At 40.6% G+C, this 27,680-nt stretch overlaps 1 protein-coding gene across 4 annotated transcripts in view; it reads right to left on the bottom strand.

Moving 5' to 3' along the window:
* The window catches only part of Tpd52l1 (TPD52 like 1), a 103,329-nt gene that overhangs the window by 37,178 nt on the left and 38,471 nt on the right, over positions 1 to 27,680 (bottom strand). For 2 of the 4 annotated variants that reach the window (XM_057761481.1, XM_057761482.1), the window contains exons 1-3: positions 25,080 to 25,341; positions 24,789 to 24,938; positions 43 to 158 (exon numbers count right to left, since the gene is read on the bottom strand). In XM_057761481.1, the coding sequence (XP_057617464.1) occupies positions 43 to 158; positions 24,789 to 24,813 (141 nt within the window). In that variant the 5' untranslated portion in view covers positions 24,814 to 24,938; positions 25,080 to 25,341. Of the gene's footprint in view, positions 1 to 42; positions 159 to 24,788; positions 24,939 to 25,079; positions 25,342 to 27,680 lie in introns of those variants that run through there. The other 2 variants (XM_057761479.1, XM_057761480.1) reach the window with 2 other exon arrangements.

Genomic DNA, 27,680 nt, shown 5'->3' on the forward strand with positions numbered 1-27,680 from the left:
TGTATTGAGCAAAAGACAGAAATAGAAGATTACTGAACATACCTGAACTAATTCTGCCTTTAACTCTTCCTTTTCCTCCTCAGAGAGCATGCTAGAGAAGTCAGCACTGGCTATTGCATCCTCATCTCTTCCTTGCAGTGGTTCCGTCTCCAGCAAGCCTTCAGGCAGAAGTGACAAAACATAAAGTGATGATCATACATTTAGCCATCTTCCCCTTCTGTAACCTGAAGAACTCTGGATGGATACTGACTTACCCTCACACTAAAAGCCAACAAAAACTCACCCAAAGAAAAACAAGAACAAAACCTTTATGCTAAATATGTGAACGCCAAGAGAGCAAAATATTGAGAAGTCTAAAACAAAACAAACAAACAAACAAAAACAATCAAAGAACCTGAGTGCAAGGGGAAAGCCAGAATGTAAACTAGGAGCTGAAGAGATGGCTCAGTGTCATGGACGGGCTTACAGAGGACCCGTGTTCAGTTCCCATGTCAGATAACTCACAACTTCCTGTAACTCCAGCTCCAGGGGATTCCACATCTTCTGGATAGAAGGTACCTTTACTCACATATACACATACCTCCCCAACATATACATATAATTCTCAAAATAAAAGACATCTTTAAAAAAATATAAACAAAGCAAGCTGTCACCCAATTTACTTGGGTCATACAGGTTCACTTTTAACTGCTGCAAGGGTTCAGGGAACAGAAAAAGAAGTTCACCTAGGGAAAGAAACACAGAATGAGACTTCAGATAAGCCTTCCTTCCCTGCAGGCCTGGCTTTGGAGTTTATAGCTGAACAACAGATGGAAAAAGAAAGATGAGGGAGGGAAGGAGGGAGGGAGGGAGGGAGGGAGGGAGGGAGGAGAGAGAGAGAGAGAGAGAGAGAGAGAGAGAGAGGAATCTCCCCCTACCCCAGGAACTCATTACCTTATAGTGGACTAAATATAAACCTACTGCCTGCAAACATTCAGAGCCCAGAAACCTATTTTCTGTTTTTGATTTGGTAACATTCAGAGGCTGGAACAACCACACATAGAGGAAACACAAAAACAAATGGTTCCCCAAAGAAGAAAAGGTGGGAAGTACTTGGGGTTTTGATGCTATCCTTGTACCACAGACAAAACCCATGATAACTCAACTTGTAACTAAAGATGCCCTCTTAGTTAAGATAGACAATCCCTAGGAGTGACCTAGGCCATCTGGCTACCCAACTCATTGATCTGTGTGGCCTGGGGAACCCAGAGCATATCCACAAACATGTTCAAAAAATTATTTATGACATGGTACATGTCAGAGCTGTTATTTACACATCTGTAGTAAGAGGACTTTTAAACATTATTCATGTGGAAATAATAATGTATACATTTATACATGTCTCACAGGACAAAACTGAAAGTTCTAGAAGACGATAAGTTTATATCCATCAACATCTATCAACCTTTGGGAAGGAAGAGATTTCTCTAACAAAAAACAAGAGTAAAACTTAGAAGAAAGATTAAGAACTACCAGAGACAAAAAGACATCAGAACATATTGCTACATAAAAGATTAAGGAAATATCAGTTCCTAGAATATGTAGAATTTCTACAAATGAATTTAAAAAAAAAATGGGGATCAGCAATCTTTACTTTCCTTCCTGTCCTCTGTTTTAAATTTTCCATTCTCATCTGCAGCCCTGTAGCAAACCCCTTACAGGGGCCTGTCCTCACTCAGTCAAAGAAAATGTTAAAGCTAAAAAATTAAGCCAGGCAGAAAATATCTAGGAAATCTGGAACATTGTGAAAAGACCAAGTCTATGAATAATAGGAATAGAAGAGGAGAAGAAACCCAGTTCAAAGGCACAGAATATATTTTCAACAAAATCATAGAAGAAAATTTAACTAACTTTAAGAAAGAGGTGTCTGTCAAGGTACAAAAAGCATACATTAGAAGACCAAATAGACTATACCAGAAAAGAAATTCCCCATGACACATAATAATCAACACACTGATATACAGAACAAAGAATGAATGTTAAAAGCTGTAAGGGAAAAGACCAAATAACGTATAAATGCAAACTTATGATAATAACACTAGATTTCCCAATGGAGACTCTAAAAGCTAAAAAGACCTGGACACATGTGATTCAGAGAACACAGATACCAGCCCAGACAACTGTACCCAGTAAAACTTTCAAATATAATAGATGGAGAAAACAAGACATTCCACAATAAAACCAAATTTAAGCAGTATGTATCTAACCAACTCTACAGAGTGTTCTAGAAAGAAAACTTCAACCTGAAAAGGTTAACCATACCCCAGAAAACACAGAAGTAAATGATCCCAAGAGCAGCAAATCCAAAGAGAAGGAAAAACTCACATCATAACAACAAAAAACAGGAATAATTAAAAAAAAAAAAACCATGTTAACTGATAGTTCTCAACATTAATGGTCTCAGTTCCCCATTAGAAAGATACGGACTAACAGATTGGATTTAAAAACAGGATCCATCCTTCTGCTGTATCTGAGAAACATACTATAATGCCAAGGATAGACATAACCTTACGGCTCAAAGACCTACAGGTCAAGGTAGAAATTAAGAGCATTAGAACATTCTATGGATATATGCCCAAGAATGGAGATCTGTTCCTAAATTCCTAAGGAACTACCACACTGATTTCCATGCTAGTTGTACAAGTGTGCCATCTTAAGACTCTCTATATATGAAAATATCAGACAATGGAAAGATCTTGACCATGGACTATTCTCATGTGTTGTGATGAGGAGCGGCGGGGCTGTGTCCCACCACCCCGGCTCCCGCATGGCTAGCTTATGCCCCAAAATAATTACACGGAAACTGTATTCTTTTGAACACTGCCTGGCCCATTAGTTCCAGCCTGTTATTGGCTAGCTCTTACATATTGATCTAACCCATTTCTAATAATCTGTGTAGCACCACGAGCTGGTTTACTAGGAAAGATCTTAACCTGCGTCTGTCTGGAGTGGGAGAATCATGGTGACTGCCTGACTCGACTTCTTTCTCCCAGCATTCTGTTCTGTCTACTCCACCCACCTAATGGCTGGCCTATCAAATGGGCCAAGGCAGTTTCTTTATTAACCAATGAAATTAATACATAGACACATGACCTTCCTCCATCACTCATGGATCAGTAGAATTAATATAGTGAAAATGGCCATCTTATCAAAAGCAATCTACAGCTTGAATAAAAGCCCCATCCAAATTACAACACAATTCTTTACAGAAATTGAAAAGAAAATTTTCATCTTCATGTCACACACATACACACCACCAACAACAACAATAACAACAACAAAATCCCCCCAAAACTCAGGATACCAAACAAAAATTATCATAATAATAAAGAACTGCTGGAGGTATCACCATCCCTAATCTCAAACTGTACTTCAGAGCTCTAGTACGGGCATAAAAACAGACACATTGCTCAGTAGAATAAAACTGAAGACCTAGCTGTAAGTCCACATTCCTGTGGACACCCCATTTTCAATAAGGAAGTCAGAAAGAGACACTGGAAAAAAGACAGCATCTTCAACAAATGGTGCTGGGCAAACTGGATGGCTGCATCTAGAAAAACGAAAATAGATCCATATCTTTCACCCTGTACAAAACTCAACTCCAAATGGATCAAAACTTCAACATAAGGCCAGATACACTGGATGTGACAGAAGAGAAAGTAGGGAACAGCCTTGAACTCATTGTCACAGGAAAACACTTTCTGAACAGAATACCATCAGCACAGGCAGTAAGATCAACAATTAATGAAGTGGAACCTCATGAAACTGAAAAGTTTCTCTATGACAAAGGATACCATTATTTATAGAAAGCAGCAGGCTACAGTATGGGAAAAGATATTTACCAACTATACATCTGACAGGGGGCTAATATCTATATAAAGAACTAAAACAACAAAACAAACAAAATAAAAAAACAAGAAAACTGTACATCAAGAAGGCAAATAACCTAATTAAAGCATGGTTACAGATCTTAACAGAGAGTCCTCAGAAGATGAAACACTAATGGCTGGGAAATACTTAACCAAATGTTCAACATCCTTTGAGATTTTACCTTACGCCAGTCATAGTGGCCAAGATCAATAAAACAAACAACAGTCCAACAGCTCATGCTAGAGAAGATGTGATGTGACTACATCCATTTCTGTTGGCACTACAATGTTGAAATAAATAAAAAAAAGTCATACATATTCGATGTATGTAGTAACATAAATAGAATTGTTTAATAAAAGAACAAATAATAACTCTGAGTCAGAGAGTGGAACTGGAGTATTCTGTTGATCACGTGAGATCTTTGGAATCCAAGGAGACTGTAAAGTACCAGTCAAACGGCCATATGCCTGCATTTGCAAGATCAAACATTACATTTAAGTCATTTATAAATGGATCCAGATCTAGATGAAGAGTTACTGCGCTGGTCCCACAGTCCCAAGTTCAAGGTCCAACTAAGGTTAGTCTAGTTATAAAGCATATGTCCTTGTCTGCATTTTACGTTTCTCTATTAAAGACCTGACTTAATTGACAAACACAGAGATTTATGTGTACAATGACAGCACGCTTGTGACCTCACACTTCTCAGTCCTCTGACACTAGGGATTAGTGTCTACTATGTAAACCTCAGGAGATCTATTTGCAGCACACCAGTGCTTCCCTGTTCCTGTTGAAATAGGAACCATCAATGTCTTGGCTGCTATAAATCAAGAGATGAGCTCTAGGTTAAATAATACCTTTAGCACTGTGAGGAAATCACCTATTGGCATCTGCATATTCTCAGGGCATTTTCTCAATCTGGGGATTTGGCAACGACTTGTGGCCTTTGTTGAAGTTCTACAGACAGCTATACACCAAAATGATCATTAAACTATGTTTTTGGATCAATCATACATTGTTAGCAAAGACTAGGGAGTTGCAGATTTCCTTGAAATATAAACCAATCTGTACTATACCAAGGAACTAAAGAGGGCCAGTTCTGTAGCCAAGAAAAAGAAGCAAGGTGTATTCTTTCAAAAAGAGCACAAAATTATCCCAAGATTTAATAAAAGAAGGAATGCAATAAATCAGCTTAAATGAAAAGTTACCATGACTTGAATAATATATTTAAGACTGTAATATTTATTACTTAATTATATTTTGTTCATAATGTGAGGTAAAAATAAATTCCAAATATCTGCTTGTTATCAAAGGGATAAAACATTGAGCTAATCTCATTACTGTGGGATTTATAGTTATCTTCAAATGCACAAAAACCTTAATACAAAGTGATGTGTAGAAATTAAAGACATAAAATATACTTATTTATTAGTACCATACACTCTGCATACTCACTTAACTTATCCCTCAGACTGAAGTATTATTTTTCATGGACTCCATCATTCAACTGTTTTTCTTTCATCTGTGAGTAGCCCTTATCTAATCTGTTACTGTATTGTGTTTCCTCTTGCCCTGGCGTCCTAGCAAAGGCTTCAAATGCCAGGAGTGGTACAATGGATGCCTTACATTTTCGCATCCTGAATTCAACACTTGAAACCTGCTGCAGAGCTTGCCAAGAGATTCTAAAACTGGTTTTTCTGAAACTGAGGCCCACTCACTCTGGCCTTTGAGATGGGTCAAAGTGGGGCAGGGAGGCAGGGTTATATGGGGAATTTCCACACACATAAAAGTATTCAGAAAAGATAAATCAGAACTTGATCTTCCAAAACCTTCAATAATATCACATCGTTCCCATATACTATACAGTATACACACTCTCCCTTCACGCCCACACATCGGAGCACCTCTTAATTGGCAGTGTCTTAATTGACAGTATTAAAATCTTTCTTAGTGTACATAAACTGATAGTCATCTTAACATCTTTGAAATATTAGGTCTTAAATCATACAGCAGTAAAGGGTACTCTGTGGGGGGATTTTTTTCCAGGACTCCATGACATACCAAATATCTCAGATGACAAAGTATTTTATATAAAATGACTTAGTGTTTCATATAACCAAGGCATTTCCTCCTGAAACTTAAATAATCCCTAAATAACTTACAAAACACAATGTAAACATTATATATAAGGTTTTTTACTGCGTTATTTAGGAAATAATAGAGGGGAAGGTTTTTACATACATGTTCAACACAATTTAAAATGTTTTAATTACAGTTTGTGTTATTTACTTTTCTCTCGCGGTGATGAAACACCATGGTTCTAGAGAGGTAAGAGTCTGTCACACAATGACAAGCAAGCACAGGGAGGGGATACCAGCTGATAGCGCATGTTTTGAACCCAAGCATGAAATAGAGCAAACTAGAAATGGTACGAATCTTTAAAATCTGAAAGCCAGCCTCCACCGACACAATTCCTCCAACAAAACCACAATTCCCAAGCCAAACAGTGCCGACAAACTGGGGAGCAAGTGTTCAAATACATGAGATCCTGGGGAATATTCTCATTTAAACCACCACATAATTGTTGAATCTGTAAGAAACCACAAATATAGAGGACAAACTATCTAAATCCACATCTGTGTTACTAAAAATGAAAGCACATTGTTTTGTAACTTGATCTTTTTTATCCATATAACTTTCTCCTCTCGTTCTTAATCATCTCTTTAAAACCTGACCATATCAAAGGACTTAATTGGTTCTGCAATGTATTTAAAATTGATCTTTCCCAATCTAGTCATGAAGTTCATAACAACACATTTGTTTATTTGTTAATTTTTTTTTTTTTTTTTTTTTTTTTTTTAGGTATCTCTTTCTTTGGTCCCTCTAATGACTCACGGATGAGAACTGGCTCAGTTCTTCAGATTTCATCATAATATCTTAATTAATGGTTTATTAAGTGACTATAAGGAAAGAGTCTGTCTCCAGGGAACAGACCACTGCAGAACAAACTCCTTTCAACTTTTTACTGTGCTGTCTTAAACCTTTCTCCATCTAGAACATAGGAAAAACAGTGTTATTCATAAGAATAGTTTATAAGGGATTAGAGTTTTGCCAAATGCCCAATGCCTGGCACACGATAATCAGTAAATACATTAGTTCCACTTTCATTATAATAAAGGAATATTATTTTTGATTAAAATCATTATAAATTTCCATGCTATGAGAATAAAATAGAGTTATTACTTTGACCCCAAGTTACTGAAAAAAGATTTCTCTATGGAGATAAATTGCTAACATATAAATCCCTAAGGAAAACTACTACATGTCAGACTTAATGAATGAATTCACTAAATGAATGCCCTAAACCAGTGGTTCGCAACCTTCCTAATGCCATGGCCCTCTAATACAGTTCCTTCTGTTGTGGTGATCCCAACCATAAAATCAATTTCATTGCTACATTGTGACTACAATTTTGCTACTCTTATGAACCATAACGCAAATTATCTGTGTTCTCTGATGGCGTTGTGGGTCTCGACACACAGGTTGAGAACTACTACCCAAAACCATCAGACTGTGTGCTCCATCTTCTGATCCTTAGAAGGGTACCTCTTGTTCATTTGTCACTATCCCTCCTGGCCATTGCTTAAAGGTCTAGAAAAGACACTAAAGTAGCCTGTGCGGTCCACACTTGGGGTGTTGAACTAAGGTGGAAAAGCCATGTAAACACGGTTGACTCTGGTACCCGCACCATGGTAGAATGCATGTGGAAATCTCCTGCAGAGCTGCCCTGCATCCTGTCCTTTGAACAAACTTTAGGGAGAACTACAGACTTTTCCTCTAATTGGATGCACTTACTCTTCCTTGCTGGGAGGCCTGATTGTCTGACTTCTGAATGTCTGAGTATTTTCTTTATCCTTAAAATAAAATTTATAATTTTCATTTGCATTCGTTTAAATGTCTTTTTTAAAAAAGGCAATGCCAGGTTGAACAGGGATATGACATCACAGAATCCAGGTAAAAGATGACAATCTTGAGTTCTTTTTCATATTTAGCTCTACAATATCAATGCCTAGCCATGACTTTAAATTAAGTGAACTAAATAAGGAATAAATTATTGGTTACTTTCCACAAACCCTGAGAAGTCATTTAGTCATTTTCACAGAAGTTAAGGTCTTGTCTGGTATAAATGGCCTACTAGACTAAACTATCCGAGACCAGCAACAGGGGGCACGTTCGTTCCTTCCTCTGTGAGTCCATCCCCCTCCACTTTGCCTTTGGTCATCACCCCGCCCCGCACTCCCTAGAGAAGCAGTATTTCCAGGCATTTCAGTTTTCAAAAATAGATGAGACTACAGTTACCAGCCATTGGTCGGCGGTCTCCACACGAATTCTGAAGGGAGATCTTACCATCAAGGACTAGAATTTCAATAGCGTATGTGGAAAGGTTCTTTTCCATGCATAGTAGAATCCCCAGTGTGGTGGTTAAGAATAAGAATAAGAATAAGAATCTCCATAAGCTCATATATTTGAATGCCTTGTCCACCGTTGGAACTGTTTCAAAGAATTAGAAGGTATGGCTTTATTGGAGAAGATATATTACTGGGTTGGGCTTTGAGGGTTCAAAAGCCCACATCATTCCTAGTCTGTCTCTCTGTCTCTGCCTATCTCTTTCTGTCTCTCTGCCTTCAATTTGTGAATAAGATGTCAGCTCTAAGCTACTGCTGAAGCACCTTGACTGCCTGTCGCCATGCTTTCTGCCATGATGGTCATGGACTCACTCTCCTCAACCGAACACAAGCTCCCAGTTAAGTGCTTTCTTTTGTAAGTTCTCTGGGCTGTGGTGTCTCTTCACAGAAGCAGAAAGGTAACTAAGATGCTCAGGTATCCCGACTAAGCCAGAAGAACTGCAAATCATTTTGCGACCATTCTGAATTGCTTGAAAGAGCAAGCAGGAATCTTTAGGAGGTGGAGGCTATAGGACAAGTTTCTTGGGAGTTTCCTGAAGAGTCTGGATTTGAGAAAGACCACACAAGTGGGGACTTGACCTCAGAAATTGTGCCCCCCTTTCCTTGCTATGAAATACAGTATGTGGACATTCTCAACACTATAGTTAAGGTCTTGGCTTATCACTCCTGGACATTTACAGTGGGAGCCTCTTTTTTTTCCATTTTTTTAAACTTTATTTTGGGGGATTGTATGTCAGGGATTGTTAAGCTTTGTCCTGCATAGAATACGGATACACAGCAGAACCCCAATGATGGGAACAAATTAATCTCTCAATGGAGAAGAAACCACAGCAGGGTTTTGCCAGGATTGTTGCAAAACAACTCTTATTTACATTAAAAAGAGAAGAAAAGAAAGAAAGAGAGAGAGAGAGAGAGAGAGAGAGAGAGAGAGAGAGAAGGAGGGAGGGAGGGAGGGAGGGAGGGAGGGAGGGAGGGAGGGAGGGAGGAAAATTAAATCCAGAGGAGAACGTACATCATGAAATCTTGTTATCAGAAATCTGTCTAGGCTATGAAAAGATAATTTGATCAGGAAAAAACACAGAATTGTCTCACAGGCGATTGCAAGATCCTTGAGAAAGAATCATATGAGAAAGTTCAGTTAGAACTCTAGAAAGAAAGAATTTAAATTGTACTCAGAAGGTAATAAGAGCAGAGTTGTCTATTAAGTCTTGAGAAGAACACAGCACTGTTCTGATCAACACCATGAATCAACAGGGAAATGCAGATTCAAACCACAAGGAGCTGCTTCAATGTGTCTGCTATAGTTTCTAATCTGGAACCTAGGCCTCAAGGAAATCCAATGGGGAGAGTTCAGCTGGGTTGGTAAGTGGGGCAAAGCTAGAGGGATGGTTTGCATATATTGAAAGCACAACGGAAACAAGGTGTGTTTGCCTTCATGAAGACACCAAGGATAAGAGGACTCTCTACCCCACCTACTCTATTGTACCTATCATGTGTCAAGCACTGGGCTTTATATTAGCATATGTAAATGTCTTTTATCTATTATGTGGCGTCTGTATCATTGGGGGCCACTTGACAGCACAGACCAAGTCAGAACCAAAGGCTCAATTTGGGTCATCTTACCAAAAGTGGCAACTGATAGTTATGTGGTCAAGTTGACGCCAGGAATCATCCAGGACTAAAACTGAAGTCCAGGATCTAAAACAAATTGGGTGTATTTTTCTGACAAACTAACCAGCTAGATGCAGGTAATTTCTAGTTCTTTCAGCCCAAAGTTGTGTATAGGAAGTGACTAAATAAAGCTCTTTGGGTAATGTCATCAGCTTGGGCCTCCTCTACACACAGCACTTGTATGTGTATCAGGCCCTAGATGCTCTCTCCCTCATGCTCTGTCTGGTCCCATTCTCCAGGACATAAACACCTAAAGAGCAAAATGATGCTTTCCTACCAGAGCGTATTAACTTAGCATGGTTATCTGTCCTAGAGGAACAGTTGAGGAGTGGACCATAGCTACCAGCAGCAGCTTCATCCACTGAAGGTAAAATGTCTCTGAATCCAACAACCCCAAATCCACACCTGGTTGTCACATTAAGGTGTACAAAGGAGAGGACGGGTGACTATAGACTATCAAGAGATCACAAAGGTGAATTTCCTCTTCCATCAACCCCTTCTGGGAGCTGCTGAACTCTCTTATTAGGATAGTTTCTGTCACCTACTTACGATGCTAGGTGATGGTAGGTCTCTTCTCTTCCCCATGTCCCCTTTCTTCTCTTATAAAAACACTGATGTCCAATTGAACTACACAAAGGACTCTATCAGGCTGCTCTTTGTTGCTCTCCAATGATAACTCTTTTGGCTTTGAGAAAAGATAGTGAGGGACCCCAGACCGTAGATTGCAAGAAAACAGTGCAATTTATGTTCTTAGGCATCAGAGGGTGTTCTTTCTCTGAACCATGCCCAATTATATATGTTTCAAAACTTAGGTGAAAATTTTTCCTGACTGAAACCGCAATGAAAAGAGCATAAGTTGACTGGGGGAACCGTTAGAAGCGGCTCAATTGCTTTCAAGGAGACAAGAAAAACAATTTTGTTTTTAACCACATGGTACGTACCAAGTATGCTCATAGCTTCTCTTATCCTCCCCAGAAATACATTAGGCAGGTGGCAGAATGACTGACCAAAGTTCTGAGGTTTTACCAAACCTGTAAGTTATCAAGCTGCCCTGCGACAATTTCAAGGTTGCTGGCAGAAGATCTGGAACTCCCGAGTTTTGTGACTCATCAGAAGGACACTGCGCACACAGCGGGGTTGAGCTCATTTGAAGAACCCTGAGCTCAGGGAATCTGAGTATTTAGTAGACACTAAGCAAAGTCGCCTGCTCTTTGCTCTGGAGGAAGGCATGGCCTGTATTATGCCAGATGGAAAGTGGGCTTGACTTCTGCTTCCCCTGAAAATACATACTCTCTCTCTCTCTCTCTCTCTCTCTCTCCTCCCTCCCTCCCTCCCTCCCTCCCTCCCTCCCTCCCTCCCTCCCTCCTGTTTTCATCTTTGAAAAGGCATACCTAGAAAAACAAATGGACAAGCAACAACTACAAAAAATATCTCTGCTTGTGTAATTTGAAGAAATGCAAACGATCTTTGGAGAATCCTCTTTGAAAAATGGTATTTTCTCATTTACTCAATGAAGAAACACCAGTTGGAGAAAATTTGCTGGTTTTCCCAAGTTCACGAAAAGTAAACTTGGATCTTGAATAAAAAGCTGTGAGGCGAAAGAGCTCATGGCATTTTCACTTGACCACACTGTCTCATGTGGAAACTAGATAGGAATAAAGTATTTCCCTTTCCTATCCAAACTCCCACCTCTCTGCCTTAGGGATTAGCCCTTATAGAATCTCAAATTCTAGAGCTTTGGTAGCCAAGGCCTCCCCAATGGGTAGAGTCTTATAGTTTCTGAACTTGTCTAAATCATATTTGTTTAAAAATAACCTAAGTACTAAAAATACCCAAGCTAACCACCCAGCCTTCCGAGTGCTGAACCACCCAGCCTTCCGAGCTCTGGACCATCCAGCCTTCCTGGCACTGCACCACCCAGCCTTCTGGGCCCTGGAACGGTGCTATCCATCATACCTTCGATCCTTTCTCATTTTCGTGACAACTCCCAACTTCTCACCACATGCTCAACTCAAGTAGGAGCCAAATTTCATCTCCCTGCTTGCATTCTTTCCCCACGACTCAATCTATACAACACTCAAGTAAATATTTTGAGATATTGCTATCATGTCAAAATTCAGTTCAGGAAACAGCCCATGGATGACGTTCACAGCGTCCAGTTTAAATGTGAACATTAGACATACGGCCAGCTGTGAGCGATATTCACTGTTGCCCGCCTAGGATTTCCCACCCATGCTCCATCCCAGCCAGGCTGTCTGTCATGCACAATGCTCGTCAGTAGTGTTTTATCCGTTCTTAAATGTTGCCTGCCACCCTGTCAGTTTTGAAAGCCCTTTTCCACTTCCTCCATAGTTTCTTTTCCAAGAAGTCTACCAAGCTGTCAGTAACACTCAAAAAAATAAAATGTTAAGTACCTTAATTTGACTTGAAATATTGACTCATTTCCTTTTCTAAACATTTATGTAGCCGGGCGGTGGTGGCGCGCGCCTTTAATCCCAGCACTCAGGAGGCAGAGGCAGGCGGATCTCTGGGAGTTCGAGGCCAGCCTGGTCTACAAGAGCTAGTTCCAGGACAGGAACCAAAGCTACAGAGAAACCTGTCTCGAAAAACAAAAAAACAAACAAACAAACAAAAAAAAATTTATGTATACACTATTATATGCTATAACTACATACATATATAATATAAACTACATTACAAATTGCACTATAAATTATACCAAGGCACACAATAATAAATATTACTATAATTATAAATGAACAAATTTAAAAGCAAATATTTCAGGTACTGTCTAATGCTTACTGTCCTTCTTAAAATATGAAAGATTCACAAGTCACCACTATTAATAATACTACTTTCCAAGCTTTGGTTCCATTTAATAATGTGACAAAATCCAGAAAGTATATGTATAATGATCAGCCTGAAATTATATAAATCATATGAACAAAGATTTTTGGATTTTTACCAATAATTTTATCTCAAGATAATTCTTAGGTTGCAGTGATTAAATTAAAATTTTAGACTGTGTCGTCCTCACTTTTATATATACTGTGTAGGTGAAAATACAAATAGGTGATTATTGTGACAGATTAAAACCCAGCTGTGGCTGCAGAGAGAAGTAATGAACTATTACGGAGTGAAATCGGCAAATATATGGAGCTATTCCCGCCAATTTCTCATTATTCCAAACAGACAAGGACGCTCTTTTGACTGCCAGAAGAAACATATCACTGATGCGAAATTCTCCAGCTAACTGTGTACTAACCCTTAACTGTTTGAAAGTCCAAATCAAAAAATTCACAGGAATACCAAAGATAGAAGAAAGTATATGATTCCAAATTGTCAGTCAAGTGCCACCTGTAGCTAAAAAGTAGTCAATACACAAGTGACTTTATAAATCATTAAAAACTCCCAGGATGCCCGTTCCCTAAACTATCATTTCCATGTTCAAAATGAGACCGGGAATAAGAACCAGGCATTGAGAACCTGGCCTGGCTTCATTTACACAAGGCTTCCTGGTCCCCTTGCCCAAATTGTGCCTATAGGGTAGTCAGGAAAGCATTGAAACTGCTGAGAATTTGGAGCAGTAGCTAGGACCTGGGGGTGTGAAAATACTTTCCAGGCCCAGGAGAGTGGCTTGCCTCAGCCGATCATCTCACTTGGGCTAAGGACAGAACATGTCACTGTATTAAGATACAATGTTCATTATTCTATAAGAGCAGCTGGCCCACCAGGTCAGAACCCAGGCTAACTGCATAGTAGAGAGCCCCTATTCTTTTCCAAGCTGGTATCTGTGCTTGTCTAGGCTCAGAAATTTTAGTTCACAAGTTGAAAATATATCTTATTCTCTCTCTCTTCCTCCCTCCCTCCTTCCCTCCCTCCCTCCCTCCCTCACTCCCCCAATAACTCTTCCTTCCTCCCTCCTCCCCACCCTCACTCCCTCTCTTTTGAAGATGCTAGGAATCACACCTCATGTACACAATCACTCTACCAAATGATCACGGAGCCTACTTCATATTCTCAGATAAAACAAATCATAAATACTCACTTCCTTGTAAAAGTCATACGATTAAGATAAATGAACCTGGAAGTTAGTTCTAACTGGTAACAGAAGACATATACAAAAATGGAGATCAATTGTGGGTGACAATTTCTGCTAGCAAATCTCCTTGGAGATGGATCTGTCTAGCTGACCAATTATCGCATGACAAGTTCTGCATGTTTTGCTTACAACAAAACATACATCTATATGAAGATCCAAATGAAGAGCCAAAGTTATTTAACAAGATTGGTGGACAGTAAAGAAAATTGGACGACTTCACAGTATTCCGACACATAATATTTATATTTCAATTGCATAATTCACTGGATTTTTTCTCTCTTTAGACTATGTTCTTTGTAGTTGCCTCTATTCCTCATAGTAGGTATTTAACAAATGTTTCTAGCTTACTTAGTCATCTTAAATTTGCATACATACTTTCAAATGCATATAATACTCAGTAGGGCTGTTGATGTCTTGCTTCTGTAATTTTGATGGTGAAATGACCAAGGCTGAGATCCAACACGATGGCCATTGGCCAGGATGACAGCTAATAACTGATAAAGGAAGTGCCAGGCAGTGCACATCAGACCATCAGCTCTGTGGCCACCATCACTCTTTCTCTTTGAGCATCTTGCCCATCTAGGTTACAAGATGCCTGTTTTCATTCTTGCAATATTCTGCTCAAGTTTGAGTCTTCATTTTCCTATATAAAACAAACACCCGACACCCACACCCTTGGGAAAGCTCTGGGTGAGTAAGATGAGAAACATTAAACAAGCTTGCACACAGCATGATGGATGGCCCTGGAATCTTAGTCTGATTAAGTGACAGATGATAGCCACAACAAGGTCGTACCCAATAGCCTGACAAGTTGAATCCTGGTATTTATCTGGGACCATTTGTATTAGAATCATTGCAAATCTCAGGACAGAGGTGTGTTAGGTTTTCAACCCTCATTATTTATGTCAATGACAATCTATCAGTTTCTTTTAAAAAGCTTCACTTGGCCCGGGCGGTGGTGGCGCACGCCTTTAATCCCAGCACTCGGGAGACAGAGGCAGGCGGATCTCTGTGAGTTCGAGACCAGTCTGGTCTACAAGAGCTAGTTCCAGGACAGGCTCCAAAACCACAGAGAAACCCTGTCTCGAAAAACCAAAAAAAAAAAAAAAAAGCTTCACTTGACTGTGAATACTGCTGACATTCAAAAAACAAACTCAACTGTTTTACAATGAGGTCAAAGGAGCAAGTATAGAGGAATCAAGTTTAAAAAAAAAAGACGAAAGGGTCTTCAATTCTTACAGTGATTGTGCAGGTGTATTCTTCCAGGAACTGCCTCTGAACTTCACTCTGGTGAGGCCGACTTGACTCAACCAGTGTGAGCTCTTGAACCCTAGCTTTTATTCCTGACATGAGGTCACATGACCTTGTCTGCTGATGTTAGTCTTTCAACAACCACACTCAGAACCAGGAAGATACAGTGAGTCAGTTTTCATTGAAAGGGTTATAAAATATTTATCAAAAAAAAAAAAAAACCCAGCTTCTCTAATCTTCCCACATTTCAAAAATCAAGATTAAGGCATTTCGGGTATTTTTGTTTTGTTTTGTTCTAAAAAATTATTTGGTCTTGAAAGACATCATTTGACACATGTCAAAATAGAGGCGCACTGCATAAAACTACAAGACAAAAACAACCCCAAAATAAAGTCATAAAAACACCACAGCCACAAGCTGATGACTAAAAATGTAAACACATAACTATAGAAAAAACAAAAAAAAAATATTTAATGTTCCTGACGAATAGACTCCAGGAACTTCCTTCTGAAGCCTCCCATTGCCTGGGGAAATGTATAAACAGATACAGGAATGAGTAGTGAACCACCCAAGAGAGGAACCAGGGAAGGCTTTACATCATCTTCCTCCTCTCTCCAGGCCACCCTCCTTCCACAACACAACACAGCCCCCCAGTCATAATCACCTCGTGGGGCTGGAGAAGTGGCTCTGCCACTAAGAGGGCTTGCTCGGCAAGCATGAGATCCTAAGCTCAAATCTCTAGCACCCAGGTGAAAACTTGAGGTTGGCTGCATCAGTGCCTGTTAGCCCACCCCTGTGGGGAGTGGATCCAGGAGATTTCTTCAGAATCACTGGCTGCAAGCCTAGCTCTAGGTTCAACGGGAGACCTTGTCTCAAGGGAATAAGGCCTGGAGTCGGAGAGCTGACTGCTATCCTCCTCCTCTGGCCTCTGCATCCACATATTTGAGCATGCATACATGAGCAAACACCATGCACACACACACACAGGCGCGCGCACACACACACACACACACACAGAGACATACACACACACACACACGTATCTCTCCCGACCCACACCTCTTTCTCTTTAAACATCAATTTATCCCTCATCAAACTTGGAAAGGGAAGTCAAGCCTAAAGAAAGATAATTCTCTAAATTCAGCAACCAGTTCGCAATTTTACCACAAGCAAAGATCTGACTTATATTCCCAAAACCTCCAGAGTAATAAATTCTTTGGAACTCAAACTCACTAAAAATAATTAGTACCTGTTTTGTTTTTATTTTGTTTTTCTTTTTTAAAAAATCCTTTCTTGTCTTTCCACCTTCTTCCTTTTTAAACCACCAAAAGTAGACTTCAGAGTTGGTCCTCCTAGTCACATACTTGGTGATGTGAATTTTCCTGAGAATATCCAGCCTATAGCCACAGGCTCTGAGCAGCTTTTTACATCCTACAAGCCCTCAGGGAATGAGGCAGGGACAAGCCAATATACGGTCAGCATTCAGGACAGGCCACATTCCATCCTAGGTCATCCCTTGAATGTTCACTCAGCTTTTTAATTGAGGGGTCATCCTAGTTCAGGCAAACAATAGCATCGTTCCCTTGGCAATGGGAGACATCACGTGGAAACCTGAAGCAGGGCAAAAATACAAGTCTCTCCCAAGATCTGATGAAAGAAAGGAGCAGGTAGTAAGAAAAGCTGCTCATTTAATCCCAGCACTCGGGAGGCAGAGGCAGGCGGATCTCTCTGTGAGTTCGAGACCAGCCTGGTCTACAAGAGCTAGTTCCAGGACAGGCTCCAAAGCCACAGAGAAACCCTGTCTCGAAAAAAAAAAAAAAAAAAAAAAAAAAAAAGAAAGAAAAGCTGCTCAGATGGGCCAGGGCTTTGTAAACTCTCTGGTTCTTAAGCAAAGGTAGAGAAGGAGAGCGCATAGCAAAACTGTCTGCAGCAATGCACAGAGCCCCGAAGCTCTGACTTGGTCAGAGCACAAATAGCCATCTAGCTTTCAGCAAATCAGTTCTGCACATTCACCTTTCTCTCGGCTGCCTGATGATGGTTACTGAGCATGTCCAAGTAAAAGTCCCTTTACTCCTGAAACCAATGTGAAGGGACATGGGGATACATGTTTCTAAATGGTGGAATGTTTTGCAAGAGTACAATCTGCAAGAATTAGAAAATTTTAAGGCAAGCCTTCGAAATGAAAATGCAATGGACAAAAAGTACAAAAAGACCCCCAACCTCAATGGAAGTCAGTGCCAAAAGCTATGCAAATCTCCATCCAAGCCATTACCAAACTTCAAATACACATTGTATGGAAAAGCTTGGGAAGCATTGGGACATCTGTACATCACTGACTTCTATGCTGTCATAGGCTTGGGGAGCCTTCGACCTACCATTCCTGCTTTTGAAAGTGAATCTGTGAGGAAAAAGGGATAGATATAAAGAGACATTTCTAAAATATTAAAGTATTGATGGTAATAGTGAGGACTACAAAAATTAATCCAAGAATAGTACAGCTGTATTGTGTATTTTTTTTTCAGTTATTAACTTCAAAACAGTGTACTGGCCATAGGGGTTTCCACAGTGTATGAGTTACTGAATGCAAGAGGGGACTCAATGAGCTGTGTTTGCATGTGACCCGACTCAGGAAGGAATGCCATACCTTTGATGTGTAAACATGACTCCATAACTGCTGATCTGCATGGCAAGTTGAGGAAGGTTAGAAAAGATGCACAGTAAGCACTAAATCTTTGCAACCGTGAAAGGTGACATAGGAAGGAAGAAGAAAACTAACGTTGTATGAATGCATTACCTGACTGGCTGCAACAGGTGCACAATTATTAACTTTGTTTGTATTTTAAATGAACGTTTTAACCTAAATGAATAAATAAGAAAGGATTTTAGGTGACAGTTTCAGAGCTAGATATGCGATACTGTTGTCAATTATGATGAAAGATAGTGCTTAAATTCTGTCCATTCAATTTTTTAAGTATCCAAAACAGTGCAACCTTAGTTTGACCTCATGATTGTTACAGAGGGGGAGTCTTTCTGAACTGTGAGTTCAAAATTATCCTCATACTACTGTAGCCAACACAGAATTTCCATTCTTCTCAACTAGGGACATATTATTCTACCTTTTCAGTGGAATCAAAGAGCATGTGAGCTTACAACAGCCTAGATGTGGTATTATTATAGTCAATAATATTAACTGGAGGTATGATAAATATGTGGAATATGTTAATCATTCAAAATATGTTATATACAGGATAATAAATCCTTCCATCATAAAATAACATCACATTCCAGAAAAACAACAAATGATAACACAAAGCTCAAAACACCATGTGTATTTAAAATGTAATATGTAAATCAAATATTACATTTATTTTTCTACATAGAAAAAGACTATAAGAAGAAAATTCACAGTAAATATTGCCGGAAAGTGAAACTATGAGTGAGTTGTTTCCCTATTTCTGACTACTTTCTTATATTTTTCAGATTGTCTGAATAACTACGTATTAAAAAAAAAAAAAAACATGTTTCTGGAACTGGCACCCTTGGGCTCTCAGTCCTACTCTCTCACCTAGTAACCACCTGGTCTGTAAAAGACCAGTAGGACTCCAACAGCATCTCACTGAGAGTAAATGAAAGCAGACTTCCCAGCAGCACTGAGTCAGGAGTCAGGAGTGGCTCTGCTCTGGTCCCGCGGCCATTCTCCATCAGGAGCCCCCTGCCTGACACAACTTCATCATTCGGGTACCTTCTGCTCCCATGCAGCAATTCATCCCTTTCCTGTGATGAGGGTGTGAGTAAGTGTGTGTATGTATGTGGTGTGTGTGTATGTGTGTGTGATATGTGTGTGCGTGTGCATGTGTGCATGGTGTGTGCACATGTGAGTGTGTGTGCATGTGGTGTGTGTGTGGGTGTGTGTGTATGTTGTGTGTGTGGTGTGTGTGGTATGTGTATGTGCATACGCATGTGTACGTAGTGTGTGTGCGTGTGTGTATGTATGTGGTGTGTGTGCGTGTGGTGTGGTGTGTGTATGTGTGTGTGTTTTGTGTGTGTGTGTGTATGTGTGTATGGTGTATGTATGTGTATGTGTGTGAATTTCTCTTTGCCTGTAAAGCTCAACCAAATCGTTTCCAGACTGTGACTTCTTCTCAGAATTAAGAAATGTTTCCTCCCATATGCCCTACCATTTAGTCCACTCCAGCACTTATCCCATGATTAGTGGTTATCAGGAATTTCCCAGAGACTCTGCCAGAGCAAAGGTGTAGTCTGAATCATCTCCCAAAGCTGGAGCATACCTGAGGCAGTAAAAAATATTTGAGACCTGAAAACATATACATACAAGTAAGCTTGTACAGCATGAACAGTTTGTATTTATGCATTTAGGAATATGGATATGTGTATATGTAATACACACACGCACACACATATATAACAACAATTAAAGAAAAAAGAGGCCACAGTTTTGAAAGAGAAAAGTGGGATGAATAGGAGGGGTTTGAGGGAAGAAAGAGAAGTGGGGGTGATGTAGTTATACTATAATCTCAAAAGTATTTGGTGAATAGTTATTGTATAGTTGAATAAAATAGAGGACAATATTTAATCCAGTGAAATCATATATATTTACTGTAGTGTCCATCTCCAAATCATTAAATAAAGAGAAAAATCCAAAAGGTGCAGTTCCTCATGAATGGGAGCATCCTAGAAGCCTAAGCAAGAGGCATTTCATGATTCAACATCAGAACCCAAGGTCATTTTCCCCCATGGTGTGTCAATGGTTTTAAAGGGAGGATGAGAAGCCATTGGAACTCTTCCTTGTCTCATCTGGCCCAGGCTCCTGGACACAAAGCCTTCACTCCTGGTGGAAATAAATGACTATGAAGGAACATTTAAAAACTAGAGCATGTTGAATTATTGAGAAGCAGTGTCTGTCATTTGTCTCTAGTTTCTGAAAATACTCTCTGCAATGCAAATGGATTTTTTTTCAAAAAAAAAAACCCACATCACTGAATCTGTTGTTAATGTGACTGTAGTCAATCTTCAATGAAGTACCCCAGCCCCCAAGACAGGGTTTCTCTCTTTAACAGTCCTAGCTGTCCTAGAACTTACTCTGTAGACCAGACTGGTCTTAAACTCACAGAGAACTGCCTGCCTCTGCCTCCCAAGTGTGGGGGTTAAAGACATGTGCCACCACTGCCTGACTAATTACCACTTTGGGGCATAATCACACCACAATGTTCATAGCAGCATTATTTGTAATAGCCAGAACCTGGAAACCACCTAGACACCCCCTCAACCAAAGAATGGATATTTTTCAATGTATTCTTAACTAACTGAAACCTGAAGCACTTTTAAAAGAAAGAAGCTCAAACTCTTCAGAATTTACTCACGGCATTTTTGATAGGCAAAACATACTGAATGAAAGCAGGGCTTTATGGTGCTAAGAACACGCATGGTCTCCTACAAAGACACTGCCTCAGCAGAGGAGGCGTCTAAAAACTACTAAATGTGCCAACAATCACAGGTCCTCCCCTGGGTCCTGGAACCTCACTTGGGCAGTGAGGTAGCAACTCACCAGGGGACTCCATCCAAGGGAATGGAAGGCGGTGGAAAGTCTGAAAGAGACCCCACAGAGCCAAAGGCACTTTATAGCCTTTTGAGTTTCCTTTTATTTATTTGTGACTTTTACTAATTTTGTTCTTTTACAATTTCTCACATGTACAGTGCATTCTGATCACTGTCATTCAATCCCCCATCTCACCCCCTCACTCCTATAAACCTTTTGCCTTTTTAATACTGTTTTGTGACTTGAACTGAACCAGGGCCATGTATGTGACCATGGGTTTGGAGCCATCTTTTGAACTCTGGTAGTTCATCATCAGTTTTTTACCTGTCTCCCAGAATCGATCAGTAGACAGTTGCGGTGGGACAATGGTCTGTACCCTGCTCTTGTATTTTTAAATAAATGCTGATTGGCCAGTAGCCAGGCAGGAAGTATAGGCAGGGCGACCAGGCAGGAAGTAGAGGCGGGGCAAGGAGAACAGGAGAATCCTGGGAACAGGAAAGGGTCAGTCTGCAGTCATCACCCAGACACAGAGGAAGCCAGACACAAAGCAAGCAAGATGTGATTGCCTCGCCAAAAAAAGGTACCAAGCCACATGTTTAACATAGACAAGAATTATGGGATAATATAAGTTATTAGAGTTAATAAGAAGCCTGAGCAAATAGGCCAATCAGTTTATAATTAATGTAGACCTCTGTGTGTTTATTTGGAGCCAAACAGATGTGGTACCTGGTAGGACAGAAAACCTCAGTAACAGACAGTAGTTCAGCAGGAAGGGGCAGGGCCCTGGGAGTCCCTCCCCATCCATAACTGGCTATTGATAGGCAGACAGCAACTGTATGACTGCACTGGCTGTGCCAAGCCCCAAAGACAGCACTTCATGGCTCTTCTCCCATCTTTGGGTGCTAGCATTCCTTCTGTTCCTTCCTCTACTATGCTTCCTGAACCTTACAGGAGGTCGCATGAATAATTTGTCTGGAGCTGAGTGCTCAATCATCACTTATTCTTAGCCCCCTCTGTGGCCACACATTCACATTCAGTAACTTTATTCCCACCATTTCACATGTAAGTACTCAGTTCTGGCATATTTTATTTGTACATTTCAGGCATTCTAAACATAGTATTTTTAATGACATTTTATTTTGCTTGAAGTGAGTCTCTCTGAACATAGGATTTGATGTGTGACCCTATTTTTTGATCTTATATGTCACGAAAATGTAATGATTTCATAGATCATATCAAGCCAATATTTTCAGGCTATGCTATGGGTAAAAAGTAAAACAAATATAACCTGCCTTTGACCCTTTAGTTTATATTTAATTATCTAGTTGAGTTGTTAGAATTCTTGTCTAAATTTAAATTGAACAAACAAACAATGTTACGGTAAAATCTTAGCTCTTGGGAGGCTAAGGCATAGGATCAAAAGTTCAAGGCAAGAGCATGAAAATAATAATTTAAAAACCATTTTTCTTTGGGTATCAAAGAAATATTCATGTTTTTTTGCTTTTCGAAACTCACTCTGTAGACCAGACTAGCCACAAACTCACAGAAATCCATCTGCCTCTGCCTCCTGAGTGTTGGGATTAAAGGTATTACCACCACCACCCAGTCTGAGACATCTGTATTTCTAGGATAAAATTTTTCTCTGCTCAGCTTCTAGGTTCTCAGAATGTGTGTGGATTCCATTATGGCCCCTTTGCCTCTTTCAGTGCCAGCAGAGATCCATGTTGCTAGTATGAGACACTTTCTAATTCCCGAGGGGCAGTAGCTAAGTTCATACCCCTTTCATCTAGAACTACCCAGCCTGTGCCTTGCAGCCTCAGCATCATTGATGGTTTCATGGTGAATTTTTGCTGTGGGGGCGAAGTGTACACTCATTGTAAGATGTTCAGCAGCGTGTCTGGTCTCTGGCAACCCCATGTCAGAGGAGTAATGGAGATGACTCGAGAGAGTGGAGAGAGGGCACAGTGGGTAAATCCCCACTGTGTAATCACAAACCCCTGGGTTTGTGTCTTCAGCATACACGCAAAACGTCAGAGGTAGTGACGTCCCTGTAATCACAGCACTGGCAAGTGTGGACAGGAGATCTCTAAGGCTAACTGGCTAGCCAGTCTAGCTGATTGGCAAGCTCCAAGTTCAATGAGAAACTCTATCTGAGAAAATAAAGAAGGCAATACATGTTGCCAACCTTTGACCTCTACACATGCATGGATGGGCAAACACACCCATGCATACATGTGTACAAACATGCATATCACACATAGAAAGAAAGACAGAGGCAGAGAGACAGAAAGAGAGATTTCCCAATGTCCTTTGTAGTGCAAAGCTGAGAATCACCAGGAAAGAGAAAGCTCTGTTCAGGGCAGAGGCAGGTTGGCCAAAGAGAGTTGTCACTTGTATTCAGTGTCAGGCATTGTGTCAAGAAGGTTTTATTTCGGGGCTGGAGAGATGGCTCAGAGGTTAAGAGCATTGCCTGCTCTTCCAAAGGTCCTGAGTTCAATACCCGGCAACCACATGATGGCTCACAACCATCTGTAATGAGGTCTGGTGCCCTCTTCTGGCCTGTAGACATACATGCAGACAGAATATTGTATACATAATAAAGAAGGTTTTATTTCATAAGGGTAGTTATCACTCCTCTCAATTTGTACATAAAAGGATTGATGTTCACACAGAGAAAATGGCAAACCCAAGTTCTGCTTTTTCTACATGCAGGTGACCTGGCCTCCCCTTACACTGTGAATCCAATTTGAGTGTGTTCAGGGATGATGTATAGAGTGGAAATGAAGGAAGAGGGCTTTCAGATTGTTCTCTCTCCAGTAAGGAGCTGAAAACCACGTCTCACTAAAGTCGTAGGTGAAGACAGTAGGCCCAGAGGATTCAAATGACCTGAAAGTGCTGAAACCCCTGTAAGGACCTTCTCAAGGCACTGTGAATGCCCTGAAAACCGACGAAAGTCCTCTGTCTCCAAAAATAGATGAGCCAGAGGCTCATTCTCTCCGAGAGCAAAGCAGAAGTCAATGTCACATGCAGTTTGGGTAGAGAGCTTTGGTCTTGTTGGTCTTGGCAGGAAGTTCAGCATGCAATCCCACTTTCTATGAGAGCTTTGATTATGTTAACCTTTCAAAGATCTTGGCCTCAGGAGTCAAGGGTTCACTCAGAGGCTCCAGAGCTAATCCAGTCTGTGGCTTGCCCAGGGCATGTGATCTGAAACCGTGGCAAATGTCCAGGCCTGCCCAAGTACACTGCATCCCTGAATCCAGTTAGCCACGTCATGTCGGACAACTTGTACCTCCCTCTTCTCTTAGGTTTCTCTCTCCCTCCCTCTCCTTCTCCCTCCTCCCTTTCCCTCCCTCCCTCCCTCCCTCCCTCCCTCCCTCCCTCCCTCCCTCCCTCCTTCCCTCCCTCCCTCCCTCCCTCCCTCTCTCCTCTCTCTCTCTCCTATCAGAAGCTCTACTATTTTAGTTAGTGGACACCCACATGCCACTTGAGTGTCTCAAAACTGAAGGGGCAAAGATTGGGTGGACTTTGTGTCCCCTTTGGCTCCAATAAGCATTTTCTCAGTCATCCATCCTCTCCTTAGCTCTTGCCAGCAGCTATATCTGAACTTTCGGCACTGACTTGTCCCAGGAAGCAACTAGACAAGTGCTTACTATCCTTTAGGGGAATCACTTTGCTGAGAGCCATCCTTGCCAAGGGGTTCTTGTTTATAAAACGTGAGCTAACCTTACGAAATATTAAACTATATGCTATTTTATAAATACTGATCATCACCTCCTATTGTATTCTATCTTATAGAGGAAAATGAATTCCACTTTTAAAAACTCCTTTTACTTACTGTGCCTCTTACGAGTCCTGCACATGTAGTTTGTAAGAATCTTTACTTTCAGATGCGGCAGGCAAGAAGAAAGGGGTGTCTCTTTGCTTGGAGGCAAAGATTTTTCTAAAATTCTTTCTCGTAGAAGAGCGAGACAGCAATAAAAACTAGCTGCAGGGGACAAGGGGGTGGGGAGAAAGAGGAAAGAAAGTGACATTTCTTACACTTTGGGGTTTGAGGACTCGCTTCAATCTCACCCCATGTTCAGTTGGGTAGCATGGAAGATGTGGGGTCTTAAGAGAATGGACATACCTGGATGAAACGCTTTAGCCCTGGAAGGCCCAAGTTCTAGAATGGAGAAAATCCTTCAGCTGGAGAACGGCTGAGACTACAGACTCCGAGGAAGGCTTACTTAAAGGAAGAGGTCCCAGTTCTTTTCTCATCAAGAAATGAGGAAGGCTCCGTACAACTTCAGCAAGCATGGGTATGAAGCTGTCTTAGGAAACAGTCCCAGACTATGCATTAAACATAGCTCTTTGTGGCACAGAAAAGATTGAGGACATCTTTTTCTGCTGCCAGTGAGAGACGGCTCGTTCATGTGAAGCTCAGGCCTGGTCAGAGATTTCTGCGGGGTGTTTCTTTTCCTTGACTGTCTCTTCCTGCTCATCGTGCTAAGACGTGGCTGAGGGGTAGGGATGTGAAGGCTGTACCCGACACTGATTGGCTACGTGGTTCTGAGCAAATGGTCCTTAGGGACTCTCACCTCTGTGCTTTATGTGTCAAATCAGGCTGACAATGCATCGCAGCTCTAAGTCTGCTTCGATGCCATGGTGATGAGGGAAACGCAGAGTCTAAGAATAGACTGCTGTCAGCTACAGAGGAGCAGGGAAAGGGGACATTCTCTTTCCAGGCAAATTTCTTGTGTTTTAATGGAGTCTGATAAATACTGAAGTATGTATTATGGAGAAAACAAAAAAATATTTCAAGTTGTTAAATATCAGGTACTTTAAAAAAGTCAGCAACCAAAGGAATTCCTTGACATTTTTATATATGTACACAATTGTACTTTGCTCATATCACCCCATATCATTATGCTTCGTCTCCTATCCCACTGCCCCTTTCTTTCCCCCAAAGTCCTCTTCCTGCTTCTATGCAAACAAACACATATTTACATATATGTTCCAAACATGAGAACATGCAATATTTGTCTTTCCTTTTCCCTCCTCATATCCTCTCTCATTCTTCCTTCATCCCTTCCTTAAGACCTCTCTTCCCCCCAACTTCCCTTTTTGCACTATTTTCATACCCCATCTGTGTATTAAATCTAAATTCTGTACATGAGAGTAAAAATATTTATCTTTCTGAATCTGACTTGTTTGCATAGTATGATGATTCCCCAGCTCCATCCACTTTCCAGCAAATATCATGTACTTTATGCAAGCCAACAGAAAACACAACTCAATAACCATTCATCATGCTGCGTATTCCTTAGAAGTAATTAAGCTATGGTTGGGATGGGGAGAAGTCTCCATGGTTAAGTGGTTTGCTGTACCATCATCAGTCCCTCGGTTTGGATCCCAGGGACTTGCTTGTCAGGCAGTCTAACCAAAATAATGAGTACCAGATTTAGTGAGAGAATCTGCCCAAAAGAAAGGGTGAAGCACTATAGAGAAAGACATGCCGCCCAGGTCTCTGGTGTCAGTATTTACATGTACAGGCACAGGTAACCCTCCTGAACTATACAGTTATACACATATAAAACACACACACATGCTCACACATGCATACACAAAGACACACATACATGAAAGTAGAATAGGTAATTATCCATCTTACAGGGAGAAATAAGTCCAGTTAGTAATTGTTTGCAACATTTGGGGGTTTGCAATTTTTTAAATAGAAAAATAATTACATAATCCCCTTCCTCTCCTTCTTCCAACCTCTCTTTTTTTTAATTGTTATTCACACATACATACATACATACACTCACGCAGATGCAACCTGCTGAATCCATTCAGTGTTGTTGATATGTATATAATTTCAGGAATGAAAGTTTGGTATTGGATAACTAATTAAAAAGGCTCATCCCGGGGAAGACTAATTCTCCCCCTCAGCAGTGGTTAATTGCCTGTAGCTCTTCATCTGGGGTAGAGCACCGTGGTAGTTTGAATGAGAATGTTCCCTCATAGACTCACTCATATATTTGAATACATGGCCCCAGTTGATGGAACTGCTTGGGAAGGATTAGGAGGTGTGGCCTTCTTGGAGGTGTGTCACTGGGGGCTGGTGTTGAGGTTTCAAAAGATTCCCAGTGTAATTCCAGTTCTCTCTCTCTCTACCTTGAGGTTGGGCATCCAGATGTGAGCTCTCAGCTGTTTCTTTGCTCCTCCATCACAACATCTAACCCTTTAAAACCATAAGCCAATGAAATGCTTTCTTTATAAGTTGCTTTAGTTATGGTGCTTTATTACAGCAATAGAAAAGCAGCTAAGACAGGCCTGGTGAGACTCCCCTTCTACATTAGCATGTCTTTTGGTGCTGTCATTATTCAGACAGCCACTAAAGCTCTTTCTTTTCTCCTGCATAAAATTCAAGTAATCCTGTACTTTAATGAAGCAGTAAATAAAACTTTGGAACTACCCTAAATGTTTCTGGGGCCAATGCAAGTTCATGTTTGATTTTGTTTTCTCTCTTCAACAGTCACAAGGACTAAGAATATGAGACGGAAACATAACATATAGAGTCTTAAAAACAACCTCCACTTTGTAGGCTGCCGAAGGCTTATTTTTTCCTTGTCATGACTCTTTGATGATTCATCCATCTGAAGCCAATTTTAAGGGCATCATTCCAGGCCTACTGAATTGGAACCTTTGGGGTGAATCTGCAGGATACATGTGTTTTTAATCTCTGTAG

The sequence above is a fragment of the Chionomys nivalis genome, chromosome 2 (genome assembly GCF_950005125.1).
Source record: "Chionomys nivalis chromosome 2, mChiNiv1.1, whole genome shotgun sequence".
In the NCBI taxonomy this organism is placed as follows: domain Eukaryota; kingdom Metazoa; phylum Chordata; class Mammalia; order Rodentia; family Cricetidae; genus Chionomys; species Chionomys nivalis.